This window comes from Callospermophilus lateralis, chromosome 8 (assembly GCF_048772815.1).
Source record: "Callospermophilus lateralis isolate mCalLat2 chromosome 8, mCalLat2.hap1, whole genome shotgun sequence".
In the NCBI taxonomy this organism is placed as follows: domain Eukaryota; kingdom Metazoa; phylum Chordata; class Mammalia; order Rodentia; family Sciuridae; genus Callospermophilus; species Callospermophilus lateralis.
Genome location: NC_135312.1, coordinates 123433426 through 123461387, shown reverse-complemented (window position 1 = coordinate 123461387; position 27962 = coordinate 123433426). Strand labels below are relative to the sequence as shown.

General features: G+C 35.0%; 1 protein-coding gene across 1 annotated transcript in view; it reads right to left on the bottom strand.

Moving 5' to 3' along the window:
- Positions 1-7890: 7890 nt before the first annotated feature.
- The window catches only part of Mgat4d (MGAT4 family member D), a 42884-nt gene continuing 22812 nt past the window's right edge, over positions 7891-27962 (bottom strand). Inside the window, exons 5-11 of the mRNA XM_076864084.2 lie at positions 25286-25332; positions 23528-23635; positions 22844-22919; positions 20474-20588; positions 17385-17515; positions 14139-14246; positions 7891-7959 (exon numbers count right to left, since the gene is read on the bottom strand). Coding sequence (XP_076720199.2) covers positions 7891-7959; positions 14139-14246; positions 17385-17515; positions 20474-20588; positions 22844-22919; positions 23528-23635; positions 25286-25332 — 654 coding nt within the window. The remainder of the gene's footprint in view (positions 7960-14138; positions 14247-17384; positions 17516-20473; positions 20589-22843; positions 22920-23527; positions 23636-25285; positions 25333-27962) is intronic.

The following is a 27962-nucleotide window of genomic DNA, read 5'->3' as shown; positions in this document are numbered from 1 at the left end:
ATGGTACACCTTCCTGCCTCTTTCCCTCTTCTGTGCATCTGTCATGGACACTTTCTCTAGTCTTCTGAAATGCTGGTATTCTTTAGGGGTCTGTGTTCTCCAGCTTTCACATACATTCTTGGTTTCAACCTAAAGCTAGCTAAAGATTCCCAAACCTTATCCACAGCTCAGAGGTTACTTTAATTCCAATCAATCTCCAAACATGTCCCCAAATCTCCATTAGTTTGAACTTGTTCTTTCCTCCAAAACCTGCTTCTCCATTTTTTATTCCCTTCTCCTGTTAACAGCACCTCTAGTCAACCAAATCAGTCGCTTGTGCCATTTTCCTAAGAGTCCTCTCTTGCTGATTTCCTACATCATTGGTAAATAAAGCCATTTGAGTTCCCCTAGAATATCTCTATTTTTATACCTCAGCCTTAATTTTAAAACCTATCCTTTCTGAACAGTATTAGTAAGTTGCTACTTTATGCCTTCATTTCATTTCTTGCCATGATTTATTTTCTAAAACACAAGTCTTCATGTATATAACCTGTTTATAAAAATAGCCAATAGTTCTTGAGAGTTTTCAGCATAAAATCCACTCTAAGACTCATTTCCTTCATTCTCAGCATTCATCTATTTAACATACACTTCCTTCTATATGTGTGCTTTCTTTTTAAATTTTTTTTTTTTTTTTTTTTTTTTTTTTTTTTTTTTTTTTTTGGTGCTGGGGATTGAACCCAGGGGTACTTTACTACTGAGCTACATCCCCAGTCCATTTTTAAAATATTCTTTGAGACTAGGTGTAAGTCGCTCAGGCTGACCTCAAACTTAGGATCCTCCAACCTCAACCTCCAAGCCACTGGGATTCCAAGCAGGCACTGCCATGCCCCACCTATATATATATATATATGTTTTCTTCTAAATGAGAAGTCCTTCTGCTGTTACTCAGTCATATAGCTGACTGAGGTATTGGCTACTGCTGACATATACCAGGAGCGGTGTCTGAAAAATACCTATAATTTAAAGTTTTCATTGTCATGTCACTTAAAGAATTCAACTCAATGACATAAAGCACTTTTTGAGCTTGACACCATAGCACCAAATTTCAAGTTCTATTATTAAAAGGGCAAGTGATTCAACTGCTCTGGGCCTGTTTTCTCATTTGTGCACGGAAAGGGTTGAACTAGTGATCTAAAGTTCCATTAGAGTTGACAGTTGCAGTGTTCAAATTAAGAATACTAACGTTATTAGTCAGAGAACTAACACATTATTAAGTTCATTTACAGCACTAGTCAATATCTACAGACCCACCAACACACCTAAATCCTTTACACACAATAATTAACCTTATGAACAAGATAAGTGAGATGAAGAATTTAGAGTATATTTTTCGAAGAACCTGGGGTCAAAGTCTAAACGGAACTTGTAAAATCAAACCAAGAAAATACTAAGGCAAAACTGCACATGGAAAATAAGTCAAATTTAAAATTACCAAAAGGAGGGCTACCTACGAGAGTGATATAAAATCTTAAAAACAGGCAAAACCATAATACCAAGTGAAGTTTTGCTGATTTTTATGCATCAGAAAGTTTCAGTACAAATTCGCTCTAATTTGCGATTTCTTCCCAAGGAGGCGTTATTTACCTTCTCTCTCTGCTCCTGAGCTTTGTTGTCTTTTGCTTTTAAATCCCAAGCAAACGCCTCCCCCTTGTTGCCTGGGAATATGCTATTAATAAATTCGGCTAAAGCGTCTGATTGATAGTAAACAGGCTTTAGGAGATAATGAGTCTCCAGTAATTAGGACTTCATTGGATTCAACACAACCCTTTCACGGGGTCCCCAGTGACGCACTTTGGGATCCAAGACGCGTATCTAAGGAGTCACTGGCCACCTCCACCCTGAGGGTTGGGTCCCTTCGCCTTTACGGAGGTGGGATGGATTAAGCTGAGCCAAGTCTGTTCTTTTTGGAGCTTTTGTGAGGAGCAGCCAGTGGGGCGAGCAGCGCCGAGATGCCCCCGGGCCCTCTCTACTCTCCGTGGGGGCGCGTTTCGGTGCTCGAGCGTGGAACGGGGCAGGAAGGATGGCCGCTGGGATAACGGACTTACGCCCGCAGGGGTAGGCCTGGCTGCGCGGGGCACCTGGCCTTGCCCGCGCCTGCCCCAGCGCAGCAGGTGCACACAGCAGTTCCAGAGGACCCAACCACCGGCAGGTAGCATCCACTCCCTCTGCCCAGAGCTGGCCTATGTGCCCACGAGGCCGCCAGAACCTACCCAACAGCAGCGCTAGCTGCACCCCCATGCTCCACCTCAACATCCACCTCCTCACCTGGCCCTAACCTGTTCAGCCTTTCCAGTCGCAAAAGAAAAGGGTGTGGCCCAGGAACCCTCACCCTGGGGCGCAGCAAAGACTGGGATTTCTCACCCCAGCCAGAGCGCACGGCGGCAGGAAGGAGGCCCGATGCCCACACACTTGTCTTGCGGGCCAGTTTTCAGCAGTGGCAGCTCAGGTGTCCAGACTCGCTGCCACTCGGTCTCCGCGTCTCCCCAGACAAATCCCGCCGGCAGTCGCCCAGCAGCGACTGCTAACCGCGCATGCGCGAGCGGCGTCCAGCAGCGAGGCGGCCTCGGTCCCAGGCGCGTGCGACGCTCACCTGCAGCTGGGCGCTCAACTGCCGCGGGCCCTGAGCCCGCAGTAAAGCGCGTCCTCCCGGGCTCGCGCCGCGCTGCTCCAAGACAGCGGATCCTGAGCGCCGGCATCTCTGGGCAAACAGTAGGTTCCATAATTGGGCCCTGAATTTTATGTAAATTGCACCATAATTGGATCCTGAATTTTAGGTACATCACGTTTTTGGACGATGCTCACAGATGCAGCAGGTTTAGATTAGCATTCTAGGTTTCTTCTAGAGTTCTGTATTTTAAGATGTGAGCTGTGATTGTTATCAGCAGGAAGGCCTGCTATTTCATCGGCGTGTATGATATATATTAGATGCTAATGTAATAAATCATATATGAAACACTGCGTTTCTTTCGACAACATTATTAAGAATTTACCTGAGACGCATGACATCCATTGAGCCTTTTCTTGGTGGTGCTAATTTTGAATACTCATTTAAAATACCTGCTTTCCCTTCTGTACAGCTCCAACTCTCCATTTGTAACTGATAAGTAATCTGTGTGAACAAACTTTGAGGATGTGTAGATATCTGGTTCTTCATCAAATTTACTAAATTTACTACTCCACTCTCTCTACCCTGAGTTTAGGAACTATCAACAATACTTGCCTAGATCAGTGATTTTCTAACTCTCATTTTCCTTCTATAATAGGCAAGGTTCCATTAGAGTATTTATTTACCCATTCATCTAATTTATCATAGGTATAGAATTGTAGCAGCTCCTCCTCCTCCTCCTCCTCCTCCTCCTCCTCTTCAATGAATTACAGTCCATTTCTGTGCTGAGTTATTTTGGTGCTCAAATGGTCCCAGAATTGATAAATGGAAGTCTTTTCAAGCTAACTCTGGTATTCTTTGTGCATGTTTGGCACACAATTCCATAACTTTTGACATATCACAACAAATACTGAATTAGTCAGCTCCAGTTATTTCCCTGTCCCTATCCCTAAGCAATCACAGATTTTTTTGTTTTGATTAGATTGCATATTTTAAGAATTTAATATAAATGGAACCATACAACCTGTACTCTTTTTGAGGGGGGGGGGGATTGTCTTTTAAGCTGCATTAATTACATCCTTGTGTTTGTTTTGTTAGTTCTTTTTAATCACTATTACTCCTCTGTTTATTACATGAACATCTTAATGGACAGGTCTTGTCAATTACAAATAAATATGCTGTAAACATTCACGTACAAGTCTTTGGAGGCACATACGTTTTAATTTCTCTTGAGTAACTAGGAGTGGAAAGGGTGAAGTGTGTGGGAGTGCATTTACTTGACTGTGTAAGAACATGCTGAGAGCTATTTTCCAAACTGGTTATGCTATTTTATGCTCCCATTAGCAATGCATGAGAGTTTCAGTTTCTGTACATGGGCAAGATTGTTTAGTAGGTCACTTTAATTTTAGCCTTTCTAGCAGCCAGCAATATCTGTGGTTTTAAATGCTAAATAGTTTTCTTAACAATTACCAATACCCTCTGTAGAAGTTGTATTCCCACAAACAGGGTATGAGAGTTTATTCTCACTTATCAAGGAAGTACTCATTCATCAAATTTTCTCCAAAGTTTTTATAGGAAATAGGTGTTGAATTTTTGATAGGTTTTGTTTTCAGCCTCTGTGGAGGTAATCATATGATTTTTGTTTTCTCCTTAGACCTCTTGAGATTGTATACTATCATGACAGCCTCCCTAAAAGAATCCTAACAACTTCTTGCACTCTTGGTATTAATATCAAGCATGATATGTTGTTTTCTTGAGGTGGCTTAGAAGCTACTTCTAATTCTGCATTTAGGAATTCTGCACTATTATCATAAAAGATATTGCTCTGCAGTTTTTTGTGCTATCTTTATAGGGATTAGATTCTAATATTATATTTACACCATTAAAATAATTTGGAAAAATTCATATTTTGCTGTATTCTGAAACAATTTAAAAGTACTGGAGCTACTTGGTTTCCAAAAGGTTAGTTCAATTCCCCTGTATAAGCACCTAGGACTGGTGCCTCTTTGTGCTGTTAGGTGATTTCTTGACCACATTCTCTATTTCTTTCATGAAAAATTGTCGGTTTAGCTTTCTGTTTTTATTGACATCAATTTTGGTAAACTGTGTTTCCTAATATATTATTCATTTTATCTGCAGGTAGAGAAATAAAGCTAACATCAGCAAAACAAAAATATATTAGCTTGTATGAACTTCTTCATAATTCATTGCCTAATAATGGCTTCCAAGTCAACACAGCATCTAAAAATGGATGCCAAAGTTCTTAGAAAGAAAGGAAAATACAGTGTTTCAATCGGTAATATCAGCCCAGATTTATCTCCCACTATTTGTTCAAAACTGTCACAGTTCTACACTAGAGTGGAAGTCCATGCAAAGAAACACAAAAGCCCCAAGACATTTTTTACACATCTATTTTAATAGAGGGTATCTCTTTCCCTTCCATTCAAGAGTGGAAACATATCTACTATTACTGCTAATATTAGTAATATTGCTACATTACTAGAAATTCACATAAATGTTCTGCTGTAATTTGGATCCAGAATGTCCCCCCAAAGAACATTGCCTCTTGAATAAAACTGTACCTAGACTTAATTTTAATTCTACATATGAACCTGGAATATGCTCTAGCAGACTTAATTTTAAAATTTCAAAATTGAAGTTAAATTTAAAATCTTTGTTATATATATATATATATATATATATATATATATATATATATATCTCCTCTTCTAAAAGAACAACTAAATGGACACATGTGAACAGCACATCTTTCATATTTTCTTTGCAAACTGGCATGTGATAAAGCTATAGTGAGGTAAATGTGTGAAGAACTGGTACAGGTAAGATGGCAATAAAAAATTAAGATGCATTTGATTAAAGGATAAAAAGCAAGAAATATCTCTTATATTGCTCAAAAAAAGTCAAATCCAAAAGAAAAACAGCAAGGGAAAAAAACAATACATTTTAATAGATCTCTGTAAGAAACTGATGGGTGAGGCAGACAAATAATATTTTAAAAGATTTAAGCAACCAAATTAAAAGCCCAGACCCAATAATTAGGAATACTTTAAAAAGACATGTCTAAAGCATAAAATCAACATTTGTAAAAACAAATAAGCTCCACATATTTTTAAAGAAGTGTACAGAAACTATACATTTTTTTTCAAAATCATACTGAACATAAGGATTCACCACAGTTCTAAACTTTTATCACACAGATAACATTCTCTTAACAATTCAATCAAATTAGAAATCAACAATAAAAATAAATGGAAATAAAGCTAACATCAGCAAAACAAAAATATATTAGCTTGAATGAAAAAGCAAACATACTCCCAAATAATCCACAAGTTAAACAAATCCTTCAAATGAAATGGTTATCAAGAATATTTACATAACAAAGTGTTTAATAATCAGCTTAAATGGCACCTAGGAATAAGTTTAGAGTTTGCAATGTTATTTATTAAAACACAAGATGATGTTTGGCACTGCCAGCCTTGCTCAAATTTGTGCTTTCTATTTCTTTAGGTATTGCAGCAAGATGGAGAAGACCATATGCCAATTGGACAGAACTTGTCTGTAACAGTAGTACATTTCTGAGCTTTAGCTATTTATTGAGATTATGGGATAGCCTTGTTTTCTATGTTGACAAAATACAGTTCTTAATTTTTTAAAATGTCCCTGCCTTTACTGATTTTTAGATAGTAAATTGTAATACTTACACACATCATAAATAAAAAGATCGATTATTACTGTTATTATTATCATTATTATTTTGGCAGTACTGGGGGATGGGACCCTGTACATTCTAAGCAAGCACTCTACCACTGAGTTGCACCCACACTTCCTGTTCAATTTTTTCCCCCTTGGCATAAGAGGTCATTTAAAACTTTCAAGGTTGCCAATTTCTTCATTGCTTTTTCTCTTCTAGATGATTAAGTATTCTATTTCAATTTCTGAAAGACGATATTAGAAATCAAGTTTACTTGAAGTTCCAAGTATTGCAGTTTCTTCTTGATATTCTTATTATCTTAGAATTTTCTGAAATAAAAGTGAGAAAACTTTAACTTTGAGAAAAAACATAACTCATAAATATATAATTATTTCTCTATCAATTTATTGATAGTTTATTTATTGTATCTTCCTTGATATCATTACATCACCCTTTAAAGGGAGAAGATAACTTTGCATTGACAAAAGAAATAATTCTTATTAGATAATGCCTATTTCAGTACTGTCATGGTGTTAAAATTAGCGAAAGTGAGCCAATCCCCCCCCAAAAAACTAATGCCTAATGTTTTCTCTGATATAAGGAGACTGATTCATAGTGGGGTAGGGAGGGGAAGTATGGCAGGAATAGAAAAACTCTAGATAGGGCAGAGGGGTGGGAGGGGAAAGGAGGGGCTAGGGGTTTAGCAATGATGGTGGACCGTGATGGACATCATTATCTTACGTACACGTATGAAGACACAAATTGGTGTGAACATACTTTATATTCAACCAGAGATATGAAAAATTGTGCTCTATATGTGTAATAAGAATTATAATGCATTCTTGCTATCATTTATTTTTTTTTAAAATCAACTAAAAAGTTAAAAAAGAAAACAGGACCATGAATGGCGACTTGGATATAAGAAAAGATTTCCTGCAAGAAATGGTGGCTGAGCTGAAACCTGAGAGTTAAGAAGGGTAAAGGAAAGAGTGTTTCAGAAAGGGAAGATGTTCAAGAAAAGACATAGTAAATTCAAGGAGTCAAAATTTACTTAGTTTGGTCTCGGTTTAGTGGTTAAATTAAGGGTTGAGAGGGGATGGGAACTTCTGAGGAGGAGAATGCAAAAAAAAAAAAAAAAGAAACTGAAGAAATAATAAAAAGCTTGAATATGAAGGCTGTCTCTAAATCAGGCTGGTGACTTTGAACTTTTCTGTAAAGGCAGTGAGAATTTATGGAAGGATTTAATCCAAACAATGAAAGTTCAAAAAGTTAAAGAGTTTCATTTGGGATCTATAAGACTCTATAAGTCTCTTGTGTGAGGTATTAAGGAAAGATCTAATAATATGAAATCTTAGATACTTATGTTGGTTTTGACAGTAACAATATTCATGGCTTAACTGGGGGGGGGGGATTGGCAAATGAGACCATGCTGCAGTGACTTAAGGGGTGAAGGGGGGGTTGAGATGGTGAGGATGGACCTGGCTTTCAAGAAGCTGGTCTGGAGGCAAAGAGCTAGAAATAGGGCAATAAGTCAAGGCCTCCAGCAGTGGAAGGGGCTGGAGAAGAAGCTGGTAGCCCGAGGAACATCAAAGCTATGGGTCTGGAACAAGACAGATGATTACAGAGGTATTCCAGACCAATTCTAATACAAGTAAATGTTGATTGCAATTCATGCATAATTATTTTTGAATTTTTTCTACACCATTGTTTAACAGTGCTCACATAAGTTGTCATATTTTCCTCATAATGGTTAGTTATCTTCTGTCTCCTAGAACATGAGAAAGTATCTCATGGCTAAAATTTTAAATGAATATTTTTAAAAGTCCAAATCAATGATGTCGGATTACTGAGTTTTATGTCAAAATTAGGGAGCATTGTTTGACTGCTCATTACTTTGAAGAATGAACAACATAACTAAATTCAGAGTCAAACCTACTAGGAAATCCATGCCAGTTCTCCTTTCCTTGGGCATGACATATTTATCCTAGTTGTTTACTTATTGTGCTACAGAGACTTGGGCTTTTGGATCTATGGATTTGTTTCAGTTGGTTACAAGTTCCAGAATCATGAGTTTTAATATAATTTAAGTGGATAAAATCACTTGGAAACAAATTTATCAGATGGAATCAAAGATCTTTAGTACCTGTAACCTACCTAAAACTGATGTGGAATTTTGTGCATAATCTGTCTCTCCACAGTTTGGGACTACTGTGAAGACTTATAAATCTTTCTGCTGCAGCAATTAGATGAGGAACACAAGTAGCCTGGGTGAATGGTACTTGATAATGTGTGTAACTAAATGAGAGACACTTAAGTTTATCAATTGGCAATCAGAAGCAGGAGGATAGGATGACTAGAATCAACAGCAGTCATTTCTCTCCTACAATTCTTTGGTATGAACCAATTAATGTTTTCAAAGTACTTGAAGCTGTCATTATAAAAGGCATTGCCACAGAAACAAAGCAAGGTCATTGGTAAATCAGAGGTAAGGAACACACTCAAAATGTATAATTACTAGAGAAAGTTGCCCAATTTTCATAAAATGCTACCTGTTTTGATACACATGTATGGCTACAAATGTGTGAATATATGTTGATACATTGGAAAACAATTGAATTACACTTATATTATAAAATAGAGGATTAATGAGATACAGGCATGGTTTTATTTGAAAATATGAATGGCAGCACAAGCATGGTGTCAATGTGTAGCAAACCAAGGCAGCACTGACTTAACCATGTGTTACATTGGGGTCATTCATTTTTAGCACCAAATTGTGCAAACTGATATGAATATACCTCTGGAAATGAAGAGGTGAACGCACAAAAATAAGCAGAAACCACATGGCTTGAATGTATTTTCAAGATTTGATGAAATGCATTATTATGCACATGATCAGTGGTTGTAATATTGTATTTGATAGGTATTTAATTGGGATGCCATTTACATTTGTAACTGTGTGTTTCAGACTATTTTTAAAAGCTCCATACCCTTTTGAACTCATCACTGGCTACCATGAGATCATTCCTCACTTACCCAAGACCAGAAAAGAAATAAAGATGATTATTACTATAATAAAAAAAATAATGAAAGTGGATTTTCATCAGCAGGATTCCTGGGAAATCTGTATGTTCAGATTATCATTACAGCCAAAGAACTATTGTAGATAATGTAGAAAGGCGTTAATGTAACTTACTGTGAAAACACAATAATTTTTTAATTATAATAAATTATAATAATTTTTAATTATAATAAATGAAATTTTTAATTATAATAAATAAATGAAAGAGATTGGATGTAAAACTTAATGAACTGATGATATTTTGCTGTCAATATAAAATAATATAGTTATTACATTTCATATGACAACAGTTTGGGATTTCTTATAACTTGAAAGGGGTAAAATGCCCACAATGACTCAAAGAAATCAACATTGTTCTTTAGGAAAGAACATCATTTTCTAGTTCCAAATTCTGAGGAAAAAAATGTGTCACATGGATCTTTATATAAAATGAAAACATAAAACTTTAAATAAAATGCAGAAATGTTGCATATCATTCTTTAATAAAAGTCTAGGGTATTCCCATGGCCTGAATCAGCCAAATTAAAGCTTTTTTTATTTTTTCATTTTAATTTGTTATATATGATAGCAGAATGCATTACAATTCATATTACACATATAGAGCACAATTTTTCATATCTCTGGTTGTACACAAAGTATATTCACACCATTCATGTCTTCATACATGTACTTAGGGTAATGATGTCCATCTCATGCCACCGTCGTTTCTACCCCCACACCCCTTCCCTTCCCTCCCTCCCCTTTTCTGTATCTAGAATTGCCCCCCCCACACCTTATGAATCAGCATCTTTAAATCAGAGAAAACATTCGGCATTTGGTTTTTTTGGGATTGGCTAACTTCACTTAGCATTATATTATTCTCCAACTCCATCCATTTACCTGAAAATGCCATGATTTTATTCTCTTTTAATGATAAGTAATATTCCATTGTGTGTGTATATATATATATATATATATATATATATATATATATATATATCACAGTTTTTTATCCATTCGTCTACTGAAGGGCATCTAGTTTGGTTCCACAGTTTAGCTATTGTGAATTGTGCTGTTGTAAACATTGATGTGGCTGTGTCCCTGTAGTATGCTGTTTTTAAGTCATAAAAATAGCATAAGGAAAGAAAAGTCCAGGACCAGATGGATACACAGCTGAGTTCTACAAGACTTTTAAAGAGGAATTAATACCAATACTCTTTAATGTATTACAGGAAATAGAAAAAGAGGGAGCACTTCCAAGCTCATTCTATGAGGCCAATATCCACTGATTCCAAAACCAGGCAAAGCACATCAACTTCAGATCAATATCTCTAATAAACATAGATGCAAACATTCTCAATAAAATTCTGGAAAATCGATTACAAAAACATATCAAAAAGATTGTGCACCATGATCAAGCTGGCTTCATCCCAGGGATACAAGGTTGGTTCCACATATGGAAATCAATAAACATAATTCATCACATCAATAGACTTAAAGATAAGAACCATATGATCATCTCAACAGATGCAGAAAAAGCATTTGACAAAATACAGCACCCCTTCATGTTCAAAACACTAGAAAAACTATGGATAACAGGAACATATCTCAACATCGTAAAAGCTATCTATGCTAAGCCCTAGGTCAACATCATTCTAAATGAAGAAAAATTGAAAGCATTCCCTCTAAAAACTGGAACAAGACAGGGATGCCCTCTTTCACCACTTCTATGTAACATAGTCATCGTAACAGTGGCCAGAGCAATTAGACAGATGAAAGAAATTAAAGGGATACAGATAGGAAAAGAAGAACTCAAATTAGCACTATTTGCCGACAATATGATTCTATACCTAGAAGACTCAAAAAATTCTACCAGAAAACTTCTACAACTAGTAAATGAATTCAGCGAGTTACAGCGTTTTAAAGCAAAGTATCCTTCCTTCTACCCCTTCTTCCTCCACCTTCTGCTAGGCTCATCATGGTTCTCAACAGCAACAACAAAACAAATGGGACATAGGTGACAAAAGTAATTGGTGAACTGCAAGATAACTGGATTTGTGTGTTCTATCTGGTAGCTCTATCTCCAGTGCATTTAAATGCTTGGCTCTGCAGCTGGTGCAGTGCAGTAAAATGAAAATAACTTTTTGCATAGGAAAGAACATTAACTAGTTCTGAAAAAAAAAACCATGCTATTTGTCTACTAATCAATTTTTAAAAATATTTTTTAGTTGTTGATGGACCTTTATTTTATTCATATATTTTATTTGTGGGACTGAGAACTGAAACCAATGCCTCACACATTGAGGCAAGTGCTCTATCACTGAGCTACAACCCCAGCCCTGCTTACCAATTTTTAAGAAAATTTTCCAGTGCGAATATTTTATGTGGATTTTCAGAAATTACCATTTTACCCACACCAAAATATTTTAGTAATTTCTAAAAGGAAAATTGTTATGTTTATTATAGATTCAGGATATGACATGCTAAGCAACATTTAAATGGAACATCTAGGCAAGTTTCAAAAAAATTCAAACTAAGAAAGCTCCTCACTAAGACGACATTGTTTTCTTGTTTCATTAGATTATTTTTTTAATTACAAGTTAAATAATACTTTTTCTACTTAATAAAATTGTAGTCTAAAAAACTTATTTTAAATTTTAAAAGTTTTACAGTAAGTGTAATACATAATTTAACTAGTTAAGGAATGCATTCTACATAAAAGTTTTTTTAAGAAAAACTTATAGGAATGAATATTAAGGAAAAAATAGAAACAAAAATTGAACATATATAGAACACAATTTTTTAAAATGATACAAGATTAACAAATATCTAATAACTGCCACATATTATGTCAATTTTTATACTTACCACTTTATTATTAAAGGCTTAACATTTTAAAAATATGATGTCTCTTATCCACTCTTAAGAAGGTTGAGAAATAGTTTTATTCTTGTTATGCTACTTTTTCCAAAGAATGAGTCTGATGATTTTTAAAGGAGCTGTTAAAATTATGAAAATCCTAATAATAGATATCCTGTCAGAAATTTTTAAAATAATTTTAAAATAATTTAATACATGGCATATTATTTGTTATAAATTCTATTTTATGCGGTATGAAGTATACAAAGCAAAGATAGCCAAGATTACAACATCAAAATATGAAGGCTAATGTGTACATTCTTAATCTGCCATGAATTTATAAATGTTAAGGTCTTATGTGGTAAAAATAGAAGATGTTAGAAAAGATTCCCATTATAAAAAATAAGATGACCCAAAATAAGAAGACATAGACCAGCTTATGCCTACACCTTCTGCTGCCATATTTTATGTTTTTGATGGTGGGTTTTTTTGCATAAAAATTCACAACCTTTAAAATGTTATTATTCCAGGCACTTGCGTGTCTTGTCTGCTGCACACATTTGTTCCTGGATTCTCCCTTGCCTGAGGGTTGGCAGCTGACTTGACTTAGCTCACACTGTGTTCCCAGTACTCCTCTAGGACTGTGGTACCAAACATGGAGCAGGAAAGGTAGAAAGAGGGCAGGTCATGGTTGACGGGAGGATGTGGACGTGCAACTCTCATCTCAGTTGACAGAGGAATAAAGCAACCATGTCCTTTGTTGTGTGAAGACAACTGGAGAGACACGCCAGTAGCATCTCAAAGATGGAAGCAGCCTTAAAGGTCATTTAATTTATACTTTTTGTTTTATTGTTGAAGAAATCTCAGAGAAGTGTTTGTTTAATATCAAACACACACAGATATATATGTATACATACAGTCCTAGGTCACTGAGACTAACCTTGGTGTTTTGAAAATGAACCCTTTGTTTTTGTAATCTGCTAAGATGCTCCCGTAGATTGGATAAGTAGCCTCCAAAGTCCCATGAGTTGAAGGCTTTGTCACCACCACCCTATGGTGCTGTTGGGAGGGGATGGAAACTTTAAGAGGTGGGACCTATTGGGAGAAAGTTAGGTCACTGAGGATGTGCCTTGAAGGGGATATTAGAACCCAGCCTCTTTTCTTTCTTTGCTTTTCCAATATTAAGTGAGCAGCTCTTCTGCCATGTGCTCCCACCATGATGTACTGTACCACAACAGTCCCAAAGCAGTAAGACAAGAAAAATATGGAAAGAAATCTTTGAAACTATGAGCCAAAATAAAGCATATTCCTTATTAAGTTGATTATGTCAGGTATTTTGTCACAGTGCTGAAAGCTAACTAACAAAAATGCTGAGTAATATTATCAATAATATTACTTCCAAAAATAATGTGAAACTTAAGGATGATTAATATGAAACAAAGTTGAAATTTTCTTTATCTGATAGTCATCTAAATAAAAATAATTATAAATTTAAACTAAACAATAAAGGTCCCAAATTTTTGAATTTTTAAAATAATTTTGAATTTTAGATAGTGAATTTTATCATGATTTTCAAAATGTTTTTTTAATATTATTACTTGAATTGCACAGTGGAAAGTAGGAAGGTAAACATGTTTATGTAGGTTATAAGTTTCCTTATCCTGACAAAATAACTTGGAACTTCAATAAGAGTTAATTGTTAAACTTCTAATCTCCTCACAACACATGGTTTTGTTCTACATGAATTCTGCCTAAACAATAGTATTTTATAGTCTCCCATATTATCACTCCTTTTCTAAATGTTATTTTATAATTACATGAAACAGTATAAATTAGTAAGTTCCATTTCAAAATCTTACTTTGTAATATTGTTCTTTTCCAGGAAGTGACGAATGTATACCCACGTGTTGGAAAAGAGAAGGTTTATGCTGAAGAAGTATGTGTTTCTGGCGTTTTGAACATTCTTTCTGGGGAAAAAAATGAAACAATAATCTTCTGTAAAATTCCACTTATTCCTTTTTATCACATTTACAGACAACAGGAGTTTTATGATATTCATTTTTGCTAGAGTTTTATATTACTATTTTAAAATTTAAGCAAACCTTTAGTTCTTAGCTCCTTTCTTCATAATAGAGCAAAAGAGTTGGGCTAGGAGAAGATTTTGGTTAAAGCCTGTATTTTCATGAACTCCATCTCAGAAAATAAGGCTGCTATTGTGCCTGCTACCATTTTCCTTTCCTTTCTTTTCATTTAAATAATTTAAATGAAAATTTAGTATTTTCCTATCTTTTTCTGTCACACTACATTATTCTGCCTTTCTCTTCCTGTATTAATTAGTATACACAAGAGGTTTTTTTTTAAAATTGATTTTATTTTTTAAATACATGGCAGCGGAATGAATTACAATTCCTACTACACATTTAGGCACAATTTTTTTATATCTATTTTTATAAAGTATGTTCACATCAATTTATGTCTTTACACATGTACTTAAGAGGTTTCTTTTCTTCTTTTTTTTTTTTTTTAAATAGTACATTTACTCAGATGAATTTCTACTCAATACCGAATGTAGGAAAACACTGTATTAACAGATCATTTTTATAACTATAATAATTTAATGATCTAGAGTTAACTAATGAAACTACATGAGATAAAATTGGTTGAGGAGTTAAAATGTAACAAGTATGACAATATTTGTTAAGCCATTAATACATCTCTGGTGGGAGTGTATTGTCAAATGTGACTTCCCAGCAGGACACCCCAAAGAGCCTGCTGGTAAAGTCAACCTGCATGAATCACATATGGCAGTAAGGAAAGCCACAACCCCAGGGAGTCCTTGTAGTATCCTGTCAAACATTTTGCCATTTTAAAATTTGATTGTTGCTGTGTTTGTGAATTCTATGTATATATTCTGAATATAAGTCCCTTGCTGGATATGGAATTTCTCAATATTTTCTTTTACTCTGTGCTCTCTTGTCATTCTCTTAACGGTATCTTTTATAACACAGAAGTTATTTATTTATTTTTTTCACTTGGATGAAGTCCAAGTTTCTTTCTATTTCCATTTGAGAGATTTTTATCATGAGTAGATGTGGAATTTTGTCAAATAATTTTTTGGCTTTTCTTCCTTAGAATCTTAAATGGATAGATTATATTGTATGGTTTTCAAATATTAAGCCAGTCTTGTATTCATAAGATAAGTAGCAATTGGCACGTGTGTTACTCTTTTTATGTACTGCTGGATTCAATTTGCTATTTTTTGGTTGAGAATTTTATATTGATATTTATGAAAATATTTGTCTTTGTTTTTTGTTTTGTTTTGTTTTGTTTTTTGGCATGACCTTTGCCTGGTTTTCATGTCAGGGTAAAATGGGTTGGGATAACTGTCATTATTTCTTCTTTAAATGTTTAGATAAAATTCATTTTTGAGACAATCTGGACCTGGAAATTTCTTTCTCAGAAGGTTTTTCATTGCTAATCTAATTTCTTCAGAATATATATTACCATTCAGGTTGCCTACTTATTTCTGGATGAGTTTTGGTAGTTTGCAAATTGTGATGAATGGTTCATTTCATTTAAGTTGACAAATTTATAAGCATAGAACGCTTTGTAGTGTTCCCTGTTTATCCTTTTAATGTGTGTGAAGTAGTCATGATATTCTCCTTCATTCTGATATGGTAACTGTGTCTTCTTTTTTGTTAATTGTTAGAAATGTATCAGTTTCATTGTTCTTCATAGAACTGGCTTTTGGTTCCATTAATCTCCAGTGGGTTGTGCTTTTATTCTTTTCTGCTTCTGTCATTATTTGCTCCCGCTGCTTGCTTTATTTTGCCCTTATTTTTTACTTTATTAAGACAGCAGCAGATGTTAATGTGAGAGTTTTCTTCTAAGATTTAGATGTGATGCTATAAATTTTTCTCTAGTGTGTTAGTTGGGTGCCACAAATATTGATACACTGTATTTTCATTCAGTTTAAATAATTTTCTCATTTCCTTTGAGGCATCCTATTTCACCTTCAGTTTATTGAGAAGAGTGTTGCTTGTTTCCCATACGTTTGAGATTTTACTTATCTTTCTATTATGATTTCCAATTTGAGTATGCTGTGGTCAGAGCATACTTTTTTATTATTTTAATTTAAATTTGATAGGCTTTGTTTTATGACTCGAGATGTGACTATTTTGGTGACTTTTCTATGTGTATTTTAGAAGAACTCATGTTTCACTATTGTTGGGTATAATGGTTTTTAAATATTCATTAAATCCAGTTGGTAGCTGTTGTTCAGTTCTTTGCTCTCCTTGCTGGTTTTAGTCTGCTTAGAGGAGAGTATTAAAAATTTCCAACTATATTTGTGGATATTTCTCCTTTCAGTTCTGTTAGATTTTACTTCATGTATTTTGAGACTCTCTAGTTGGATGCATATACTTTTAGGATTGATGTCTTCTGGGTGAACTCAGCACTCAGCATATAATATCTTTCTTGATCTCTTTGGTTTTTGTTGGTCTGAAGTCCACTTTTGTATTAATGTAGCTATTATTACAAATTTCCTTTGATTTGTGCATGCATCATATATATTTTTTCATGTGTTACTTTTTTTTTTTTTTTGAGACAGCTCTCATTAATTTACTTAGGGCCTTGCTAAGTCACTGAGGCTGGCTTTGAACTTGTCATCCTCCTTCCTTAGCCTCCAGGGTCACTGGGCTTACAGCATGCACCACAATGTCCAACTTCCATGTATGACTTTCAATCTATACCTTACATTTGAACAGAGTATAGACATTGGCTGTTGTATCATTTAAAAAGTTCTATTATGATGATCTCCTAATTGGCATATTTTGTCCATTTATATTTAATGTAAATGCTGGAATGTTTGCATTTATGTCTACCATTTTTTCCCCATTTGCTCACTCTATCTTTGGCTCTGTTTCCACTTTTTCACAGCATTTTTGGTTTATAAGTACTTCATTAATTGTGCAAAAATATTGGTAAAAACATTAGGAGTATTAAGTTTAAAAAATTGATTTGGGTTGGTAAACAAATTTTAGGTAATTACATAAGACAGTGTTTTCTTAAAATAATTGGTATTTATAAAGTAAAGAAATACTCACAAAATTTTCTGCTGGATCACACATCTTTACCTGAAATATGGTCTCCAAGAGCAAGTCTATGGGTTTATCTTTGTAGAACATTAGAAAAAAATGTACAAAGCCAGGCAAGTCCTCAGTTCTAAACAGTTTTCCTATAGATAAAAGTAAATAAATACAAATAATTCATAAATAGTTGTCCATTCCATTAAACATGGGAAAAGAGCAACTATAAAAACTTAAATATAACCTATTCTTTAGAAGTCAAGTTTAAAGCATCAATGAAGTTGGAAGAAGAGAAAGTAAAATACTATATCTGCTTAAGTATTGATTAAGGGTTACCAGTTCTGACAAAAAGAGGGTAAGCTGGTTTAGATTCACTGATACTCTCAGGAAATCAATTTTGATATCTAGTACAAATTGGTTGTCCAAAATGAAGGGAAAAATAAGTAAATGGAGTGGAGAGTACAAGAGCTGAAATCTCTTACTGAACTTTGTACAAACTGTGATTTTTTTTAACCTGATTTTTGTAATATGCTGCCTACTTACTTTTAGTACTTAATTTTTATTAAAATACCATATTATTTTGATATTTGAGCACATTATTTGACTTTTTTTAATATTAAGATTCTTAAGGACTTACTATGTTTAAAATATGATTCTATCAGGTCTAATTACTTTTTCTAATATACTGCATCTTTAATTTTAAAGTGAAATAAGAGGAATAAGATTCAGTTAAATGGTCACTTTAATCATGCGAAATACATTTAACCAATTAATAAGCATGATCATAGGATGCAAGCATGTTTCAATTTTCCTTAAAACTTGGGGTTTTGTGGGTGATTTAATTATATGGCTATATCTTAACTTTTGGCACTCATTTATATATTAGCCAAAGCAAGGGATTCTATAACAGGAAGAGCTAATTCATTTCCTCATCTGCTGTTAGCATGCTGTAAAATTCTATTTATCAGGTTCATGTTTTTGATAATAAATAACAAAATTTTCATAATGACAAGGCAAAAACATACACAAAATTAAGCCTCAGTAAGACTTTGGTGTCATGTCCAGTTTATATGCGGTGATTAAAATGTAAATACCCTGTGCTTCTTGTACTTGAAGTTCTTGACAGAAAATTCTTTGAGAATATTAAATTCTCAGAGTAATACAATGAGATTATTTCCTCTTGAAGCGTCTCATCAGGTATTATGTTTACCTATAATTTTTTTCTTATTTTAACCAAGGCTGAGTAAAAACCTCTGAAGTTTAAGATGTTGTGGAAACTTTGGGGAAAGCAATGAGATCAAGTAAGTATATAAAAAATAGATTGACCTTACTGGCAATCAGTGAAAGGCTTTATGCTCCTCCCAATGGCAAATAAATAAAGACAAACGTAGACAAGCACATGATCCCCAGAAGCAAGACCTCTAGAGTGGTTATGAGAGCATCAACTACAGCCAATCTGCAAAGCAATCAGCTGTATTTGTCCTTAGCAATTCCTCACCACAAGATATAGGTCCTTTCTTTTTTTTGTCTCTGGTAGTAGAAAATTGATAACAATCAAGGTCTGCCACTCAGGGAGTGGGTAAATCAAATGGATTAACACTCAGCATACATGCAGCAGTAAAAATAAATAAGTAAATAAAGAGAACGGACATAAAGCAACATGTTGAGAGTTTAAGCATCTAGTTTTGTCTGGCACAGTGTATGCCTGTAATCCCAGAAGTTCAGGAGGCTGAGGCAGAAGGATTACGTGTTCAAATACAGCCTCAGCAATTTGGTGAGGATCTAAGCAACTCAGTGAGACTCTGTCTCAAAATAAAAAATAAAAAGGGCTGGGAATGTGGATCAGTGGTAAAGCGCCCCTGGGTTCAATCCCTAGTACCAAAAAAAAAAAAAAAAAAAGAAAAGAAAAGAAAAGAAAAAAGACAGAAAGAAAGAAAATCTAATTTTGAGGAAAAATGTAAGGGAAAGAAATAGGCTTCTGTTATTACTAGTTATGTAAATTTACAACAGGTACAAACAAGAGAAGCATCAAATATTTACATAGATATGTGCAGATTTGTAAGTGCATCTTAACATGTTAGAATAAAAAGCTCCTAGGGGGTGGGGGAAAGTGAGAGCAGGGATTAAGGATAAAAGAAAGTAAGAGAGGGTATCTGTATGAATCAGTAAAACGTCAGGCACTGTGAAATGAGTACTGTGATTCAACACGCTGCCTTGGGGTTCAAAAGGAACAGAAGGGTAGAAAAATGGAAGGTGGAAAGAACAAAAGGAAGAAAAAAGAAGGTCTATGGAAGAATTGTTAAAAAAAAAAAAAAATTCACCCAGCTGGGTGTGGTGGCCTGCACTTGTAATACCAGTGACGTAGAGGCATAAGCAGGAGGATACCAAGTTCAAGGCCAGACTTGACAAATTAGCAGGACCCTGTCTCAGAATTTTTAAATGGTTGGGGGCGGGAGGGTGGGGGAACAGGGGTATAGCCCAGTGGTAGAGCACTTGCCTAGTGTGTGTAAGGCCCTGGGTTCAATCCCCAACACCACCTCAATCACATTATGGGTAGTTTCAGGAAATTTTCTGGGGTGGGTATAGTTCATATCATATTTCTATATTGTTAAAGAATGTTGGCTTTATCATACTGGCAATTGCAGAGATAAAATTCCTTTCTGTAGAACTTCTGTTCTTTGATATTCAAAAATTCAGGGGAGAAAGGTTGGGGGGTGGGGTTGAACCCAGGCCCTTAAACATGGTCTTCCATCGGGCTATACCTTTGGCCCCTCGGTATTCTCCTATGTAAAAAAATGAAAAGTACATCTTTTTCAGAGAGCTACTATGCCAGACTCTTAGCAACCACTTATAAATTTTTTTTTATACATAACTGTATATATGTTGATCTGCACATGTTTAGGGTATATCTAGAAAAAAACTTTCGCTTAGGAAATGCTGAAATTCAGGTACTTGAACATGACTTTATTATTAAAATAATAATATCTTTACAGGAATCGTGCCATTCCTTTCCATTTGGTAACAAACTCTTTGACAAGTTGTTAAAAAGTTTTGAGACTATTGTGTGCTACAAAATCTTGATCCAACAAAATAAACCAATTGCTTACCTATGAATCCAAGTACTGAAAACTGAATATAAAACCAATTATTTGAAGTGATGTTATGTAAAAAATCTGTCATTTTTGTGAAGTACATCTTTCTAGCTATGATATCATCTTCTAGCTGGAAAAAAACAAAACCAAAAGGGCATTACTTCAGTGCTTCTATTGTATAAGTTATATTAACTTGAAGATAGAAAATACTAACAGTAGAATACACTGGAAATGGGTTTTATGAGTAATATTTAATTTTTAATTCCATTCACTGAGGATATTCACAACTAGTCAATTTCCATTCTCTGATTCTGAGACTAAACAGACCCAGGGCTATTTTTTTTTTTTCCTTTCCTAAATTCTCATCTATAACATTCAGTTCAAGACCTTCTTGAAAGAGTCTGTCTGAATCCATTTTCATCCCCACAAATACTTCAGCTTCTAGGCTAAGGCTGTCTTAGGTTGGGGGGCTGTTGTTAAAAGAAAAACTCCTATAGACTGTCCGACTTTCTTCTTGCAGTTCTGAGGCTTGGAAGCCAATATCAAGGTGAGGGCAGATTTTGTGTCTGCTGAGGGTTGGATCTTCAAGCGTGGCATCTTCTATGTGTCCTCACATGGTGGAAGGAACCAGCCAACTCTCTGAAGCCTTTGTCATAAGGACACTAATCCCAATCCCCAGGGTTTCACCCCTACGATCTAATCACATTTTAAAGGCACCACCTCCTAATATCATCACTTGGGGGGTTAAGGTTTCTGCACAGTAATTTGGGGCAGAGGTACACACATTGGAGCCTAACAAAGGGTAACTAGCATTATGCTTGGGATGATAAGTGCCATGTTCTATCTGCAGCTAGTACAGCTGACAAAGAGGTGACAAAAAGAAACTGGGCATTCCTGTCCAGGTACTAAGGAACTCAAAAAGACCCTGTCTCTAAATAAAATACAAAATAGGGCTTGGGGATATTGCTTCGAAGTCCAGTACCCCTGAATTCCATCCTTGGTCCCCTCTTCCAACAAAAGAAGAGAGAGGGGGAGATGGAAATGATAGTTTTCTTTTTCACTCAATATTTACTATGCATAATCCATAGATCAAAATTGCCTTCAAAATGTTCAGAAAAACGTGGAACTCCTCAGGCACATTAACCAGGGCACAAAATAGAGTTGTTTTTCAGACTGGAAAGAGATCACTGACTAATCTTACGTTTCTTTTACATTGCCACCAGATGGGAATCAAAAGGGATTTTTTTTTTCTTTCAGTAAAAGATTTTGGTTTTGGCCCTTATCTAGCTTTCTCTCTACTCTCCAAAGATATTCTGAAAATAATTCTGACAAGTGCATATTGTTTACATACTTCTACTGGGAATCACAGCATTACTATTCAGTAGTGTGCAAGGACTGAGAGGGTACACACGATGTATGTTGATTTTTACCAATATAATAAGGCACTACAGAACTGTGCGACTCTCAAAGTGTGCGGTATACAATGTCTGACATAAAACAAGTGCTCAGGGCTGGGGTTGTGGCTCAGTTGTATAGTGGTTGTCTAGCACATGTGAGGTACTGGATTCAATCCTCAGCATCACATAAATAAAATACAGTTATATAAAAAAAGAGTATCTCATGAGTATTAAAAAAAGTGCTCAACATATATTTGCTGAGTATAGTAAAATTGCAGGCAGAGAAATATAGGCAGAGTAATTTCTATTTCCCCCCAATTTTATATTTTCTCTTTAGTTTCATTCAGGTAACTCTAATTTCCTCTGTTACAGTGAACCCTGCAAGAATGTTAATACAGAAACAATTCAAGCTTCATTTTGGCATTTGGATATAATGATATATTCTATTTTCTGGGTACCAACTAAGGTGGAGGAACACAACTGAGGAAATTTTTAGTTAGCTTTTTTACTGCTGTGACTAAATGACCAGACCAGCACAACTGTAGAGGAGGAAGAGTTTATTTGAGGGCTCATAATTTCAGAGATCTTAGTCCATAGAGGGCTGGCTCCATTCCTCAGGGCTCAAGGTGAGGCTGAACTTCATGGTGGAAGAGTGTGGTGGAGGAAAGCAGCTCACATCACGGTCAGGAAACAGAGAAAGAGGTCTCCACTGGCCAGATATATATACCCCAACACCATGCCCCAATTCCCACCTCCTCCAGCTGCACCCTACCACTTCAGTTACCACTCAGTTAATCCCATAAGGAACTGATTCACTAATTGGGTTAAGACTCTTATAACTCAATCATTTCTTCTCTGAACCTCCTTGCATTGTCTCACACATGAGCTTTTGGGGGACACCTCATATCCAAACCATAACAGGAAGAAAGGATTTAAAAGAAGGAAGGAGAAAATAGTATTTTCAATTACATACATAACAAGTTCTCACCTGTAAATAATACATGGCCTTGGATTGGGCATACAGCATCAATATACAAAAATCCAATACTTGTTTCATGTGCCAACTAAAGATAAGCAATAAAATGTTAACGTTTGTCATTATTATTTAATTTAAAAACATGTTTCAGTAATCCAAAACATTTTTTTACAGTTTATTCACTGCACAGTAGCAATATTAAATAAAAGTGGACAAGTTCATACTAAAACTTACACTAGGAACCTCCCATCTTTATTCAATGGGAAATACCTGCCATTGCTAAACTAGGCTAAACATTACCTATGTAATTATTTTGTTTTGTTACATTTTGATCTATGTAATAAAATTAATATTCTTTCTAATATTATGCCTCATTTATAGGAAATTATTTAAAAAAAAAAACTTTACAGGGGATGGGGATATGGCTCAAGCGGTAACGCGCTCACCTGGCATGCACAGGGTGCTGGGTTCCATCCTCAGCACCACATAAAAATAAAATAAAGATGTTGCATCCACCAAAAACTGAAAAATAATTAAATTATTTAAAAAATTCTCTCTCTCTCTCTTAAAAAAAAACCTTACATTAATTTAATACTAAACTAGATACTGATATGAAGAACAATTCACAATTCCATTCTCACCCTTTGGGATCTCATATTCAAATCTGAAAAGTTGGACAACGTGTATGTATCATACCTCTTACGTTCTGAGACAGTTGGCCGCTGGGTATGTAGCCTATCTGGGTATAAAAAGGCTGGTACTGAAATGACCTCTAGGGATCCAGACTTCACTTGCCTTCTGAATCTGTAAATGTAAGTAAATGGAGGCTTATAATTGAATATATACTGAATTGACCAAAATAACATAAATACTTAGATATAACTTCTTTATGCATAGCTATGTAATATTTTCTTTTGAATTATTTTACTTGTTGAGATATGTTATCATATCATGTAACCACTACTTTTTAGACAAAGTATTCATTTTATAAGTTCGAGACAGATTGAAACATTAAGATATATGATATAAAATTCATTTCCTCATAAAAATTACAAGAACTTTGAAATTTTTAGACTTATGATCAGAGAAGTCCTCACACACTTGACAAGGGAACTAGTATCTTATGATAATAAAGTAGTTTCAACTAAGCAATAACACCACATCATTTTTAAGTGCATAACTTTGAAATGAGTAAGAGTCCTACTGAATAGCAACGTGACCCCTGGAATCAACAGCAGGGGAGGGTTAAGTCTCACTCTTGTCCACAACTCCTTGGAAAACTATGATTACATTTAAAAGTTAATATTGATAGACTAACAAGGACATCACTAAAGTACATGAACTCCTTCTCACTGAAGCTTTAACCATGGAGAGAAAGGATAGAAGACCAGGTAGAACATTTTAAATGGTCTTCTGTTAGAGACAGATAATAAGCTTTTAAATAGGATTTAAATTTAGGCATTAGTTTTTATTAATATGTTAAAGTTTCAAGAAAATGTTTATGTTTTACTTCCTGAAAATTTAAATAAAGCAGGACAAAGTTTTATATGCGTGATCTCAATATGCTCAATCAGCCAATGACTACCTTCTTGAAAAAGTGTTCAGCATCCACAGGTGTCATGTTAATTCGTAACAATACAATTCCTACCAAAGTCCTTCCGTTTTTTTTTTGTTTTTTTTTCTTTTACTAGTACTGGGAATTGAACCCAGAGGTGATCTTCCACTGAGCTACGTCTCCAGCCCCTTTTTTATTTTGAGACAGGGTCTTGCTAAATTGCTCAGGCTGGCCTCGAAGTTACAATTCTCCTGCCTCAGCCTCCTGAGTCTCTGAGATTACAGGTGTGTATCTATAATCAAGAAGTTTCAAAATTGTTCTTTTTTTTTCTTTGTACCAGGCATTTTACCACTGAGTCATATACCCAGTATTTTTTATGTAGTTTTTTATTTTGAGACAGGGTCTTGCTAAATTTCTCAAGGCCTCACTAAGTTGCTGAGACTGGCTTTGCATCCTCCTGCCTCAACCTTCCAAGCCCCTGGGATTACAGGCATGCACCACTGTGCCCAACTCAAAGTCCTTCTTAATAATATCATAATGATTCATCAGTATGTTCCAATGATTGTAAGCAGAAGAGGTGAAGTAATTTCATGCAGTGAGAAATATAAGAGTGTTTTGAACACAATTTAGTTTCTCTTGGGGGCAACCACTTTCATGAAGGCTAACATCATAATAACTATTGCATGAAAAAAATTGAATTCCAGTAAGCAAATAAACTATAAAATTGGAGAAAATCATCAGCTATCCTTTATCCCAGGTTAGGAATAATAGCAGATTCTTTATGCACAATTCCATTCACTCAAAAGAATGTGATAAATAATAATACAATCAGACAGAAAAAAACAGTAGTTTAGAGAAATGAAACTGGCTAATTTTAAAATTTATAAGACAATACTTACCTTTTCATAATCATGTCAACAACAGACTTTAAATAATCTTCATTACTCTGAAAGTAAGGAAAAAAAATGTAAGTTTAAGTATACCTCAGTTGTATTAATATAACTTTTTTTTTTTTGGGGGGGGTACCAGGGATAGAACTCAGGAGCACTCGACCACTGAGCCACAACTCCCACTATTTTGTATTTTATTTAAAGACAGGGTCTCACTGAGTTGCTTAATGCCTTGCTCCTGCTGAGGCTGGCTTTGAACTCTCAATCCTCCTGACTCAGCCTACTGAGCTGCTAGGATTACAGAACTGCACCACTGCATCTGGCCTAATACAACATTTTTGCTACAAGTAAATTTAATTCATGTGTGGCATGTCATTATTTCCTGATAATTTCTAGGTTTTTACACTTTCTTTAAGAGAACTAAAAATAAACAATTTTCTTTGAAAGCTTTGACTTGAATATAGAAAATATTTTATTCTTCTCCTTTGCCATGATAAGATATTATAATCCATTTTTACACATAAAAATCAGGATAACAATTTTTTGTATCTAGAGCCAGGTGCAGTGGCCCATGCCTGTAATACCCAGCAACTTGGAGGTTGAAGCAGGAGGATCACAAGTTCAAAGCCAGCCTCAGGAATTTAGCAAGGCTATAAGAAACTTAGTGAGACCATGCCTCAAAAAAAAAAAAAAAAAAAAAAAAATTAAAAAGGGTATGGCTCTGTAACTAAGCATCCCTTGGTTCATTTCCTGGAAACATCCCCCCCTCCCCCACTGCCTGCCAAAATAAAATCTCATGTATGTACTTAAAAATGTTGTGGTAATCTTAGAACAACTTATTGCAAAGAACTTCTCTTTGGGGAAAACCCTTCATTTTATGTGTACTAGCTGACAGTAAACTTGCTTTAAAATTACCCTACATTGTGCTGGGGATATAGCTCAGTTGGTAGAGTGCCTGCCTTGCATGCATAAGACCCTGGGTTTGATCCGCAGCAACACACACACACACACACACACACACACACACACACACACACACACATTTTTCCAGACAGTATTACTCAATTCTCAAATTTCTCTCTGTCAATAAACTTTGTGCACCTGCCCTTCAAATATCAGAATAAATGACAGATCATTTGTGAAAAGCTTTTGATGGTTTACCCTCTCAGATGATTAAAAAAAAGGAAAAAATTTTCGCATTTACAAGATGTGACCTCAGGGTCCATAAACATATCCAATATAAAATTCTGAAAGTATTCTGATGACAGAATGACAGTTCTGTTGTCAAACTGGAGTACTCTGAAAGGCAACTCTGAAAGTATGTAATTGGGTTGTTTGAAAATATCAGACATTATATAAATTTGAATTACTTATTATAATCATAATCAAATCAATAACTATTTGTCATGCACTGAAACAACATTATAATTTAAACCAGGCATCAAAGTTATACTTCTTAAGCCTTCCACATTCTACTTTAAAATTCATTCCCCAATATCTTATTAGCCTACACATTTTACGCAGATGTGCCTTGTGTATATGTTATGTTTGCACCTAAAAATGTTCCCCAAAGGCTTATATGCCAAAGGCTTGGTCCCACCATGTGGTGCTACTGGAAGATGGTTTATAAAAGGTGAAGTCTAGCCAGGTGTGGTGCTGCATGCCTGTAATAACAGCAGCTCAGGAGGCTGGGACAGGAGAATCACAATTTGGAGACCAGTCTCAGCAATTTAGCAAAGCCCTAAGCAACTTAGCAAAGTCCTGTCTCAAAATATTTTTTTTTTAAAAAAGGCAGATGCTTGGGATGTGGCTCACTGGTTAAGCATCCCTAGGTTCAATCCCTGATACCCCCCCCCACAAAAAAAGGGTCTAGTAAAAGGAAATTAGGTCATTAGAGAGTGTGCTCTTAAAGGAGATGTTGGAGCTCCTTCCCTTTTGTGTCTCTGCTCCCTGGATACCCTGAGGTGAGCAGTTTTTTTCCACCATGTGTTCCCACCATGAAGTACTGTGCTACCACAGGCCCAAAGGCCACATGGCCAAGCCTCCATGGACTGAAACCTATGACACTAAGCCAACCTAAACTTTTCCTCTTTTAAGTTCATTGTCTTCAGTATTTTGTCACAGTAACAGAAGGCTGACTTGACATGGTATGCTTCCAATAGTAAGAAATTAAATTAGAACAAACTACAATGACTATTTAATCTTCGACTTCTATTTTCCTAATAATTCTTCTATTGCTTGTTTTGTTTACAGGTTCTTATTTTTCTACATATAAATACATCTTTATTATAGGAAATTCAAACAATAAAGGGAATAACAAAGGAAGAATAACAAAGATTCTTCTCTTAGCTTTCAAATAAAACCAATATTAATAACTTGGAGACCATTATTTTAAGGTCTTCTCAATTCTTTTTCTTCTATATATATGTGCTCTATCTATATATCCTTTTTCTTCTTCCGTCTCATTTTCATAGATAACATTAATTTAATGTGATGTTTTTCAACTTTTTTAACTCAACAATATAATATAGACATGATTCTGTATTTGTGTGTATAGATTTTCAGTCTCTTTTCAATGGCTGGCTACAGAGTATCACATTATAAAAATATATAATAAAGTGTTTAATCATCCTGTTAATGATAGCTTTTTGTGGTATAAGTCAATATTATGCTTTTATAAAGCAAT